The sequence below is a fragment of the Marmota flaviventris genome, chromosome 11 (assembly GCF_047511675.1).
Source record: "Marmota flaviventris isolate mMarFla1 chromosome 11, mMarFla1.hap1, whole genome shotgun sequence".
Classification (NCBI taxonomy): Eukaryota; Metazoa; Chordata; class Mammalia; order Rodentia; family Sciuridae; genus Marmota; species Marmota flaviventris.
Genome location: NC_092508.1, coordinates 32,627,323 through 32,641,441, shown reverse-complemented (window position 1 = coordinate 32,641,441; position 14,119 = coordinate 32,627,323). Strand labels below are relative to the sequence as shown.

At 33.0% G+C, this 14,119-nt stretch overlaps 1 protein-coding gene across 4 annotated transcripts in view; it reads left to right on the top strand.

The window, feature by feature from the left end:
• The window catches only part of Bmpr2 (bone morphogenetic protein receptor type 2), a 172,868-nt gene extending 164,658 nt beyond the window's left edge, over positions 1-8,210 (top strand). For 3 of the 4 annotated variants that reach the window (XM_071618898.1, XM_027942014.2, XM_071618896.1), the window contains one exon: positions 689-8,210. In XM_071618898.1, the coding sequence (XP_071474999.1) occupies positions 689-939 (251 nt within the window). In that variant the 3' untranslated portion in view covers positions 940-8,210. The remainder of the gene's footprint in view (positions 1-688) is intronic. The other variant, XM_071618897.1, reaches the window with a different exon arrangement.
• Positions 8,211-14,119: the final 5,909 nt, after the last annotated feature.

Sequence of the window (14,119 nt, the reverse complement as noted above, 5' to 3'; positions counted from 1 at the left end):
AAAGCTCACTAAAATTTCTAACAGTCATCATTATACAAAATGGTTTGTCTTTAAACTGTCAATACATAAGGAAGAAAAAAAAGTCATGTTTTATGGTTGTTACAGACTATAAAATGGGCTGCAAGAAAGATACAAGTCCCCCAAAAAACCAATGTAGCCCCTTGCTTAAGTGGCTTGTGTTATAGACCAGTCGACACACCCTTATTGCAGGGCTCTGTGTCAATAAAATAGCTTGCCAGGTATGGGAAGAAAGAATTACTGGACAATTTGTACCCTAATATTTCTGTCCTTCCTCTGAAAAAAATATATGCTTAGATGCCTTTAAAATCTGATCTACTTTGAGCAGTAACTAGAATAATTTACCAAATTGGGATCTACCAAAACCAAAGAATTTGAGAAAACACCTAAGGACTTCTGGATTTTCTCCATTTATACTTGTGTATTTTCTATGTTTTATTTATTTCTCTGTAATTCAGTCAATTACAAAAATGTTTGACATAAAGAGTTTCAAAATGAATTGGTTAAATTTTGCCTAGAAAAACATTGCCTGGCATTGTGAATTTCAAGAAATTTGCATTATCGCCTTCTATAGATATTGGCTTGACCTCCCCTTGAAATTCAACCCTAACCTTTTACTTCTTAATGTTTTCTTTATACATAGTTCATTTTTCCATACTTTTATTTTCAGTAGGTGAGTCAACGCAAGATGGCAAATCAGGATCAGGTGAAAAGATCAAGAAGCGTGTGAAAACTCCCTATTCTCTTAAGCGATGGCGCCCTTCCACCTGGGTCATCTCCACTGAACCACTGGACTGTGAGGTCAACAACAATGGCAGTGATAGGGCAGTTCATTCCAAATCCAGCACCGCCGTTTACCTTGCAGAAGGAGGCACTGCCACAACCATGGTGTCTAAAGATATAGGAATGAATTGTCTGTGAAATGTTTTCAAGGTTACGGAGTGAAATTATTTTTTGCATCATTTAAACATGCTGAAGACAAAAAAAAAAAACTGCTTTATCCTCCTGTCAGCACCCCCTCCCACTCCTGCAACAAGGACTTGCTTTAAATAGATTTCAGCTATGCAGAAAAATTAGCTTATGCTTCCATATTTTTTAATTTTGTTTTTTTAAGTTTTGCACTTTTGTTTAGTCTCGCTAAAGTTGTATTTGTCTGTTATGACCACAGAATTATATGTGTGTGTATCAAAAGTGGTCTCAAAATATTTTTTTAAGAAAAAAAAAGCAAAAACATTGTATTGCTGATAATCAGTTTGGACCATTTTCTAAAGGTCATTAAAACAGAAACAAATTAAGACAGGTTTGCCTGCAGTGGTGTCTGGTATCCATGTTTTATTTCTGGGCACAAGCTAGTTTATATGTTGATATGTTCTTAAACATATTATCTGTTGGACATTCTTTTCTCTTGTATTTTGTTTGAATGTGCAATAGTCTGTAGACCACAAATAAGCTTTCTTGTAAGCGCTCTTCCTAATGGGGCACACATTCTTCCATAATATGAACATTTTTCTCCCCTCATTCTTCCATAATCTGAACAGTTTTCTCCCCTATCTCCCATGCTTTTTGTAGGTCAGTTCTGTGACAGTGAATTTTGCACAGAAGAAAGCAGCTACCTGATTTCTTGCTTTCTCTCTCTTTTTGGAGAATGCAGAAACATTGTCTGAAAGGGCTCTGTAGAAGAAACTACCAAAACCCATTTTGAAATGCCATATTCTTTTAACCTTCCAAATCTTAAACATATCCTTCTGGGCATTTTAACAAGTATATTTTGATTCTGGTTTTGGAAGTTCATAAAAGAGCAGAGAACAAAATACAAGAAATCAAATATTAGTCTTTTATCTTTTAATTTTATTTTTGTATGTACATGTTCCATATTCATTTATTTAAGAAATACATTTTTATCAGAAAACATTTAGAGTTAAACTTACATGGAATTTAAGTAAGTAGGTGGTTAAGACATTATAGTTTTATAATTTCATTCTCTGAATAGGCCATCTTTGACTCAAAAAAATTACATTTTTCTTTTATTATAACTTCAAAAATAATTCATAGTTTTGAACCTGTAGTACTTTATTATGTTCCCAAGCAAAGCCTAGTGACTTTATGTGAAAATTATTTCCTTTACCCATGACCTAAAACACTGTGTAGAAAAATCATTCAACTGGCATGCCAAATCTCTATGGCAGGAAGGAATACTGCCAAACTTACCTTTCTTGAACAGGCTGAGATTTACCCTCTCTCTCTTTGCAAAACTGTGTATTTCATCCGTAGTCCTCATTTCATAATTTCTCCTGTTGCTAGTTTTTCACATAATCTCTGATATGTGAGCAGAATTTATTATTTATATTGCATTAGAATACACCTTTTAGTGATAGTAAACCCTTAAAATAATATTGTTTTTAAAGCTTCCTTGCTTCTTTGATTACTTATAATTTTTTCTAAAATAACAACCTCTGCATTTTTTTTTTTAAATTAAGCACTTTCTTTCAAATAAGGGATTTTTTTTCCTAAACAAATTATATACTGACAATTTGAAAACAGTGATCTCACTTATTTTTTTCAGATTCATGGAGTACTTAATATAACATTATCTGATTAAGTTCTAAGATTTTTCTGGGACATAAAAAGTTAAGAGAAAAACATAAATCCCCAAATTTCTGATTTAGGTTCTTACCTCCTGAACAAAATATTTTCTCATTCATACTCTCTGTCTTGAGCATTTAGTAAAAGACAGCTTAAACTTCCCAGCTGGCTGTCCAAAATACTTGTGACTTATTTGTATATAAGCCTTCTTATTGCCATCTGCTGTGATGTTATGAGTTAGAGATTACAACATTTACCATTTATTCAACTGGATTGCTGATTACAGGTCTTGATTCTTAGAATTAAGATTATTTTTAGTGCCCAGGATTTCCACCTTTTGTGTTTTATTGGACCTTTCTTGTGATTCAGACCTTTAACATATTTTTTAGTCTTCTGGCATATAATTTTTTTCATAAAGCTATTATCTTTTATCTTTGTGACAAATTATTTGTAGTTTTTCCCAGGAAATTTTCATTTAGTTCTCTTGTCTTTAAAATGCATTTCAGAATAGTCTTTTCAAACATTTAGGAGACAATATTGAATCAAAATAAATTATATTCCATCTCCAAGCATTAAGGATAAATGACTATCTGAGGTTTTAACTGACCTTTTCCTATCAGACAAAGAGTTCTGTATGCTCTAGTAGACTTTCTATTTGGGCCAGTCCACTTTAAGTTTTTCAACATTTTTTAATGTTCAATAATAAAATGCTTTAAAAAATAACTTACCCAATTAAAATAACTGCATAGTTTCCATTTCATGCAAACATGTTTAAAACAAGTTTCTTTCCCCAGTTATTTTAGTCAACTGTTGAAAAAATAGGAGAGGTAGAAAGTACGGATCATATTAAAAATTTAGGTTAAATTATACATCAGACTTTTAGAATTTTTGTAATATATAAGGAAGAAAATCACTTTAAATGATTTAAATTATATAATTGCTAATTTTATTCATGTAACAATAAATGTTTCTTAAAGCTGATAGTTAAATGCTATCACAAAATTTTGCATTTAGAAAAGAATTTGGGTCTTTTTAAGTAAAGGGCCACTGAATTTGAAAATATGAAAACTTATTTCACTAGGTATTAATGTAACCTTAAAAGCATCATGCTAGGTAATCATACTAGGTAAGTCTAATATCAGTTCCCTTAACAAATCTAAATTGTATACCAGAATTAAGTAATTAAAAGACCTTGATTTGGATTTTGTTTACACTAAATTATTTAAATATAAATCCTAAAACCTTTTTCTTTTTTTTTACATTTAAATATTTTCTAAAACTTTTTTCTAAATGCATAATTGGGAAAGAAAAAAAAAACTATTCCTGTAGAAAGTATGAAAAGGCACATACAGAATACTGAGAGATATATATGGTATTTAATCCTCACAGTGACCCAAATGAGCTAACGTTCCCACTTTACAGATAAGGAAAACAAAGTTAAGAGAAACTAGATAATTTGTCCAAGGTTCACATCTAGTTACAGACAAAGATGGGATTTAGCCTGTGTCTGCCTCTCTACATCTCTTATGTGTAGCACATTGCCTACATACTGTATGACAGGTTATGTATTGTACTGACATTTTTAAGAAATTTAGTCATTATATTCCAGCACAATTATGGTTTGTATTTAAGCCAAAGCAGACACCTTAATGATTTTAACAGTTAGGCAACCATAAAATGTATAGACTTGCCTATGCCTTTTGTTGCTTAAGACATAATTACTAGTTCAAAACAAAATTCAATCTTAAGTTTGCCACCTTAAAATAATTCACCTAACTCCTAGCTTTCTTATATTGCAGAACTAAAGGTAAAGTAAATTTTAAGGGAAAAGTGAAAGTAGCTTTGGGAACATTTTCCTAAAATGATTCCATACTAGATTTGGAAAAATTAAATTAGCATAGAACTTCAATCTCATCAATCCTTTGAAATTTTTAATCTTTGAAATTTCTGCATTTAGTGACTTTAGAAAATTTGTTAATCCAGAGAACTAATTGAATAGGATATGGGAAGGATACAAAGATAATATTATCTTTCACAAAGTAATGTAGCTTCCTCATATGTATTTACTTGTTCTAGAAAATGTACATTGATTCTGAATATAAAAATAACTAGAAAAGAAGAAACACTACTCAAGTAAGTATGTGTTTCAGTTGGAATTATCACAAAATTGGCAAATCTTTTTATGTAAAATATTTACAAGTTTGTCTTCTAAAGCCAAGTTAGGCCACAGCTATTATACTGAATTTTTAGTCTCTGTAAATATGTCTCCTGAAAGTCATTTAAAAAAATTGAATATGTCAATAAACTTTTTATTTTCTTTTTTTCATACTTACAGGCATGAATATTTCACTGGAGATTGTTAACTCTTAGAACTTGATGTGACGTTATATTTCTATACTACATTTTATAAATACATGTTGAACTTACTACCAGTTATATGCAGGTTATTTTACATAATTATTCACAGATTGCTTTATATATTACCTTATCTTCTTAGCAAACTGTACTCTTATAATCTGCACACTTGATTATCTAGACCAGCCATTCTAGAAATTGAGTAATAACTCCTACATACACCCCAGGAGTCTCTTTCAGACTGGGCTATTTCTAAATATTCATAGCCTTGATTGATAGTGGGTTTTTTTTCCAGCAATGAAGTTGCATTTTACCTTTGAGATTATGAACTATGCAAACTGCCCCAAACTACCTTACATGATCCCTTCCTAGATATATTCATTAAATAAATCTGGCAAATCACTGTTGGAGCTAGTTACACAAAAGTTATTATCCAAAGAAGGCTTTTCTGCATGTTTCCAGATTAACATATGAGAGAAGAGGATATCACAGAGAGTGCTCTAGTGCACCTACCCATTACTCTCCCTAAATTGCCACATGGTTTATGTCTGGTTTACTCTGTCCCTCTGCTATCTGACTTGCAGTTTTATGTGTCAGAAAAGTTTTCTGCATGTCTATTCTGTCTCCCTCTTGCTTCATTTTTAAATCCATTTCTTTACCCAGTAGGAAAAAAAGAACAATTGGTCATCATCTCCAACACTGTTACTCTAGTATACTTCAGACTTCTCAGTTAACATCTAAATCTCAGTTCTTCAAACAAAATTGTTTCAATCTCTTTAGCTTTCCTTCTCAGTTCCATTTTAATGACCTTATATTTAAGAGCACATAAAATTATATTTTACATTCTACTCAAATTAATTACTCCATTTAAGTAATAGTTCAGTAGTTTTATAGAATTGAGAGTTAGTTATCATTTGACATCAGATTCAATCATCAGACCACCAGCAAATCAGCACTTAATTTTTATATTATCTAACATTTTCTATTGTGAAGTTTTTATGATTTTATATTTTCATTAATTATAACTAAAAAGCCATGCATACAGAATTGTATATCATTTTGCCATTAAAATTTTTAACTTACATTGCAGTAAGCTTAGTATTTATTAAACCACAATGTTTTACATTTCTTTGTATCAGTTGTTGTGTTGAACACTAAACACAAGATTCATTTTTAAAAACAAACCCTACAAAAATCAGGTATAATTCTATGAACATTTTTGTAGACCACTTTTGAAATACTTATCATTGTTTTGCAACATGGACTGGACTATAACAACTTTCCTTTAACTTTTATGTGACTGATTAAAGTTGAGTGTTTGCATATAAAGAAAAATTTAAACATTTATCTCATGGCAGATACATTTGAAAGTAAATAATTTAGGAGAATTTATGCTGTGTATTAAAATTATGCCCCAAATAAATCTTTCATATCTTTAAAAATTCCAATTCCGTTATTACTGTGATGTTTATAGCTTTGTTATTAAACCTTGTGAACATATGCATTTATTTTAAAAACTTAATTTGACAACCACATTAAAATCTGAGTAAGAGAAGGAATCTTTAGAAATAAAATTACTTCATTAGGGTGTTCAGTTTGTGATTGAATATTTAAGAAAATTGCTGTATTTAAAATTACAACTTTATTTTTTTTTCAGTTTTAAAAGATAACATGGGTTTTTTCCCATTTTATTTGTACTTTTAGGTTTCAGAAACATCTTCCTGTTTTAAAATCACTTTATAGACATAATATTACTTAAAAACTCAGGGCCCCTTTCATCTTTTGTATACTGAAAAAGTTCAATTGGTAGCAAACAAGCAATTAGATCCAGTTGAATATTTAAAGTGTTTGTTGCACAGTTTATTTAATGACTTGTGTTATTATTTGACTTACTTCACATAGACGTAATATCAGATTTCTTTAATCATAAAAACTTGCCCAGTTCTGTAATTACTGAATAAAAAGAATGACTCAACTAATTAGCTACATGTTACAACAAATTTAGGCCTTAGAGTTGAAGTACTGGCTTAAACCTTTCTGTTCATTGATTAAATGGCTATCCATGATGGGACAAATCATTTTATTTTGTTTTTTTAATAACAAAGTAATTCCTCTGAAAATTTTCTTAAGAGGTAATTTAACATTATAAAATTTTCTTCTAAAAGTAAACTATTGAGTTTATAGCTTTAGTAATAGCTTGAATATTCTGAGAGATAATGATTCTGAGAGATAATCTATGGTAATCTATCACATTGTCAGAGCCAAATAGAATTTTTCTTTGAATCAGATAAGCTCAAGCTCTAAAATGGTATGCTGTGTTTAATTCTAGCAATGAAGTTGTTTATAATCAGTCTCTCGTCTCAGGATCCCCACCTTGTTACCAATCCTCTTAAGTATGTAAAAGAAGCTTATTTTTAAAGAAACTTAATAGTAAGGAAACTAAATTACTAAAAAAAACAGCTAAAAAATTGTTAGATTCTGGTTTATCATTGAATTGCTTGACTTCTGTGGCTTTTCTTATTCTGGTCACATTTATTTAAGCAATTTTTGTATGCCTTGTTATTTCATTTCCATAGAGATTATATTGTATAAGTGTTTGTATAAGCTGGAATCATCCTTAGTTTTCTGTTGATGATTTTTCAAATGAAGATACATGGATAATTGTAAAATACACTAACTCCTAGGGTGTTGTAGTAGCTGAAACATGGAAATGTGTAGCTGCCATGCTTTTTCTGAATGGACAGGAAAGACATAAGCTACAGAGTATTCATTTCTGAGGATGCTTTTCTAAAAAAAAAGAAAGGCTGAAAAATAATGGCACTTCCTCAGAACCCTCTTTCTTGTTAACGGGTATCTTTTGTTGGTGTGTTTTGCTCTTACATTACAGATAGAATATCATATTATGAATTTATGAATAATTACTTTCAATTATTTTGCTTTTGTATTAGCCGTCTGAGACCTTGCTATGCTGTACAAGTTGTGTTTGATGGATCAGTGTGAGTATGAAATAAAGCAAATCACTTTTCTTTTGTATTATCTATGGATGCCACTATGAAAGCTGACATTAAGCCACTAAAGAGTTTTCTATGAATAAGTGTAAGTAAATGCTTTGATATATATAAACCTAAATAAAAAGATTGTATTGATACAAAGACATTGGAGAAGGAGATTTTAAGACAGTTATTTAGGTTTAAAAAGGCTTGCTGTAAAATGGTGCATTATTCCATTTATTAAAGATCATATTAATGACAACAGTAATTGTACTTTTTTATTTTATGAGTTCTCTAGAAATTATTATTACTAGTATGATATTTTAGGTATTTTGCACTAGAATATTAAATGTTCAACCTAATATATCTACAACTAACTGTGACACATTAAAAAAAACCCTGAAGTTAGAATAATACTTGCTACTTTCTGGCCACCTACAGTATGCAGAGTTCAATCCTCAGTACACCAGACAAACACACAAGGCTGGGGATGTAGAGTGCTTGCCTGGCATTCATGAAGCCCTCAGTCATCTTCTGCTTTATTCTATGCTGTTTCTTAACGGTGAAGTTTTATATTTGCAACTTGTATTTTATTGGAATGATATTATTTGCTTTTTTAAAATTGACTAATTATTACTATACTGAGAGATATCAGAAAGTATGTTCTAATTTCTGCCCTCCAGGAACTTATACCTATTATGGAGGAGATAAGGTGCCTAACCAGGAAATGGTTACTTCCAAACAAGGTGATATTGTAAGTGCCCAAATATGGTAAGCCGTATGCCCAATGTGTGTTTGAAAAGCCAAGGAGGACTTCAGCTGAGAAAATGATTATTGAGCCAGGATCTTGAAAGGATGAGTGGGATTTCAACAGGACTAATGAAGTAGAGATAAAAAAGAATGTGGACTAGAAATAAAACAGACTAAGTAGAATTGAAGTTTTGAAAGCCTTCCCTGGATAAGTCACACAGAAAGTCAATTTGTTCTCTTTGAATGCCTCATTAGATCAACTTGAATAATCACCAAGTATCATAGATAACCAGTTCAATAAACATTTATTTACTTCAAAATAAACAATTTAGCAGGGTGTGGTGGCACACACCTGTGATTTCAGTGACTCGGGAGGCTGAGGCAAGAGGATCACAAGTTTGAGGCCAGCCCCAACAACTTAATAAGACCCTGTCTCAAAATAAAAAGGGCTGGGGATATAACTCATTGGTAAAGTACCCCTGGGTTAGATCTCCAGTACCCACCCCCCCAAAAAAAAGAGTAGTTCTGAAGTTACATGATATTTAAAGAGAATAATGTATCCTAGTAAATTAAGACATTTGGCATTTGGGGGTGGTCCTTTCACTGCTCTGCAAAAATGAGTATTCAAGTTGCCTTTAAAGGCCTGGGTAGGAGTAGCTCAGTGGCAGAGTGTGCTTAGCATACACAAAGCCATGGGTTTGGTCCCCAGTCAAGCCTGTCCTAAAGTGAAAGATGGTAGAAAGATGGCAAGGAGGTGGGTGTTCATTGTAGATAAAAGGTCTTAAGAAAAGCTACCCTTCTTTTGTCAGGTGCTTCCTTCTCCCATCAAATCCTCAGTCAGCCAGCTTAATTTCCCAACTATAGGATTCTTCTCCCCTTTCTACTTAGTTAGGAAGGAGGCAAACCCCTATTCAAAGAAACAGGTATCGTTTGATTTTTTTTTAAGTTGTAATAAATGGAACAAATGAAAGTGAAGTTTTCCTTTGCTTCCCTACCTCCCCAATGATAATTAAACTCATTAATCATTTATGTCAGATATGGAAAATATGCTTAATGTCCTAAGGAAAAAATATTTAAGGAAACTCATCAGTCTCTTTAGATGTCATACGACTTCAGAACTACCCAGTTTTTGAAAAGTTAATGTTTCATTTATTTATTTTGAAGTAAATAAGTTTATTAAAGTGGCTTATTCATGACATTTGGTGATCCCTATGAGTCATATCTTCTCACTTTTAAAAAGTATATGAAAAAACTACTGTATCTCTCTTCTCTTAAATTTCATTGTCTCTTCTTACCAGGTCACTAGGTTCAAGTTTCTACCTGAAATTCCAACTTGTCTGCCTGCAGTGGCTATATACCTCTGGAACCTTATCTTCCTCCGTTTCTACTATAGTTTACAGCTATGTGTTTATTTTATTTCCTATACTAGATTGTCAGCCTTTTGCATCAAGAGCCTTTTGCATCAGCCTTTTGATCAATTTTCTCTCTTTAAAGTACCAATGTTTAATTTATGGGTATGCTGATATCAAAGTCTTTTTTCCCCTCATTTTAAAAGTACATTCTCACTTATCCTGTATTAATCAGGCTTTTTAGTCTATCTGGTTACTCTTTGTGCTTGGAAGTAATTTAATTGCAGGTCATTTCATAAGTTATTTTATGGGCTTGGTGGCACATAATGGGAGTTAAAATTGTACAAAATGATAAGCCCTGAGGAAATGGGTAGGTTGCTGCCTATGACTACAAAGAAATTTAAATAAACAAGTAGCAGTATTACCTAAAATCTACATTCAGCACCATGACTGTAAAAAGAGTAAGTTTAAAAATTAGGTTCTTTAGGGCTGGGGTTGTGGCTCAGCGGTAGAGCACATACCTTGCATGTGCAAGGCCCTGGGTTCGATCCTCAGAACCACATAAAAATAAATAAAATAAGGTTTAAAAAATAGGTTCATAAGTAAAATGCTTTTTTTTTTTTTTTAACTTGTTTTGCTCCTTACCTTTTCAATAGTGTTAGTGAAACACTAAAGTCCCCACTCCTCTGGTGCCCAGCAAGCAAATCTGCATACTATTTTGATCACTAGGTGGCTCTCTTACTTCATGTTCTAATAGCTGGGCCTCTCCATTCTTTTCAAGGACTAAACACTTCTGTTATCAAATTTGATTCTTAATGATTTCTTATTGATTAGGAATTCTTGGCAGGATACTTTATCAATACTATTTATATTTTAAAAGTCCATTGCTTTCCACAGGCTGAGATTTTGTGTAGGCAAAAAGCCTACAGGGTTACTACTCTCCAGAACAGCACATATAAAAACCGCCTGGTTTTTAATAAGCATGATCTCAAGTGCATGTACAAATATGTAACAACAGATTCCACCATTATGTAAAACTATACCACACCAATAAAATATATGGGAAAAATAGCCAGGCACCGTGGCACACGCCAGTTTCCCAGCAACTCAGGAGGCTGAAGCAGGAGGATCACAAATTCAAAGCTAGTCTCAGCAAACTTAGCAAGACGCTGTCTCTAAATAAAATGTAAAAAGGGGTGGGATGTGGTTCAGTGGTTAGGCAACCCTGGATTTAATCCTTGATATTTCCACACACACCCCCCCGCAAAAAAAAAGGAAAATATAAATAAACATGATCTAGGTACCCTATGACTTCACTTTAGTTTCATAATGAAACATAATTTATAATTTCTGAGACATTGAAAAGGCATCTTTCAAGGAACCCTAGCATTTTCCAGGATTCTATTAAAGTAGCAGAGATCTATGAAGATACTTTATTTTAAAAAAAGAGTTTGGTTTTAGATTTTTTTAAGATCCATTTTTGTCTTTGGCTTTATCAATATTTAATTTTTTAGGAAACAATTTCTGATTACCTTATTATTTTCTCTTCTCTACTTTCTATCTTAAAATTGCATTTTACTAAGATTAAGAACCATTGAAGCTGGGCATGGTGGCGGCACCTATAATCCCAGTAGTTCAGGAGTCTGAAGCAGGAAGATCACAAGTTCAAAGCCAGCCTCAGCAATTTAGCAAGCCCCTAAACAACTCAGTGAGACCCTGTCTCTAAATAAAATATAAAAGAGGGCAGGGATATGGCTCAGTGGCTTAAGTTTTTCTGGGTTCAATTCCTGATACCAAAAATAAATAAATAAATAATAGAATCATTGAAGAGTGTATTACTATAACAAAATACCTGAGGCCATTTAACTTAGAAAAGATTTATTTTGGCTCACAGTTCTGGAGATTCTAGTCCAAGATTGGGCAGCTCCATTACTTTGGGCTTCTGGCAAGGGTAGCATACAGGAGCACACAGCCAAGTGAACCATTTATATCAAGCCAGGAAGGAGAGGAAGACCGAGAGACCAGAATCCCACAATCCTCTTCAAGTGTATCCCCCTAATGAACCAAGGACCTCCCGGGAGGCCATACCACTTAAAGGTTCCACTACCTCCCAATGGCACCATGCTGGGGAAAAAGCCTTATGGACCTTTGGGGGACAATCATCCAAACCATAGCAAATAATCACCAGTGTTATTCTATTATCATAATAAAGACAGAAAGTTACCATCTTTCTAATACTACAAAGTTTTTGTGTCTTCAAGTTCCCATTAAGAGGCATTAAGATGCCTCCAGATAGTAAATCCAGTTACCAATTACCTGCTTTACTAAAGACAAAATGCAGTAGGAAAGATTGAGACGTCACTGGTCTATCCTGATAAACCAACATCCCTCAAGTGATCAGGGAGCGTTGAGCTCCTAGATCACATCTGACTCAGCTATTAACTTTTGGTCTATGGAGGGAAAGTTCCATTCTTTCAAAGAGATTTACACAGAAATATTCCTCAGCCCAAAGAGATCTGAAGAATTAAAAGAAGAAAACAGAACCAGGATTCTTCAATTAAATTTATTAAAGTTCTGGAAATAACCTCTCCTAAGGTATGTAGAATTTGGGTTAATCGGGTTCTATCTAGACCTTCCTCTCAATTACTTTTGATTTTATCTGTTATTGACATAACTGACATATAACAGAGAATACTTAACTGACATATAACAGAGAATACTATAATAGAGAATCTCTATTCTTTAGGAAAAGAGTAATATAATGAACATAGGGCTAAACTCAGCCAGCCAGCTGTGTTTTGTTTGGCCTGCAAAATATTTAAAATTTGTTTTTATTTGAATACCTTCTAGTTGGGACGTGGGCTTTCCCCAAACCCAGCAACTCCTGATTGTCATACTCAGCAAGATTTACCCATTTATATTACCTTCCAAATCTTTTAAGCTTTTGGTTGTACCTGCTCCAAGAAATTTCATCTCAGACATAGTGTGAATGTAAGGTCCTAGAAGAAATGCTTGGCATTTTGAAATGAACTTGAAAGGAGAGCGAAAAGCTTTGAAGAAGGGGAGCTTGTTTGCTCTCTCTGCTTGGTGAGCACTTTTTTCTTCCATAGGAGTTCACTGGTACCTAGTCTTCTCTGTTCCTCCTGTTGAAACCTACATACATATAGGGTCCAATATTCATTCATGGGGTAAGTGACTACTTTAAAAAAAAAAAACTATCATCCTGACCTAATACAGCTCACCTTAACCCAAAAATAAACACTCAGGAGCTAGAGATATAGTTCAGTGTTTGGGCATTTGCCTAGCATGCACAGGCTTTGGGTTCAATTCCCAGCACCACAAAAAAAAAAAAAAGAAAGAAAGAAAGACTATTCAATATATAAGCATCACCAAGCAAAGAGGTTCCCACAAATCACTCTATTTGCCAACTCTGCTTAGTTGTTTTTATAGGAGTTTTCTTTCCTAAAGTTTTTTTAAAAAGAAGAAGAAAGAAAACAAACTTGGATGGGGAAATTGTCAGGAAAAGTAGAGAAAAGAAGGCTGAGACAAAAGGAGTTTAAAATAGCCATTCTTTTAGAATGGCAGGATTTGAGAGAAGAGGCATTGAGAAATATGCACTCTAGTCAAACCTCTTGCTTTAAGGAAAACTGAGTCAGGGCAGTGCAGAGCTGTATGTCACTGACTGTCTCAGAAGCTTCCCTATGTGCCCTCTGCCTTGCTGGCACTAACTGGTACTACTTCATACTAATTCTCACCTAAAATTTTTCTGTATGTAACTTTGGACTGTTTATTCTTTTAATTACTTTTGTCAAAACAGCAAGTGATGTGCTTTTGTCTATGTTTTTGTGATTTTTAAAATTTGTTCTTTTTAGTTATACATGACAGTAGAATGTATTTTGACATATCATACATACATGGAGTATAACTTCCCATTTTTGTATACATGATGTGGAGTTATACTGGTAGTATATTCATATATGAACATAGGAAAGTTATGTCTGATTCATTCTACTGTCTTTCCTGTTCCCAACCCACTCCCTTCCTTATATTCCCCTATATTCAATTGGTGAACCT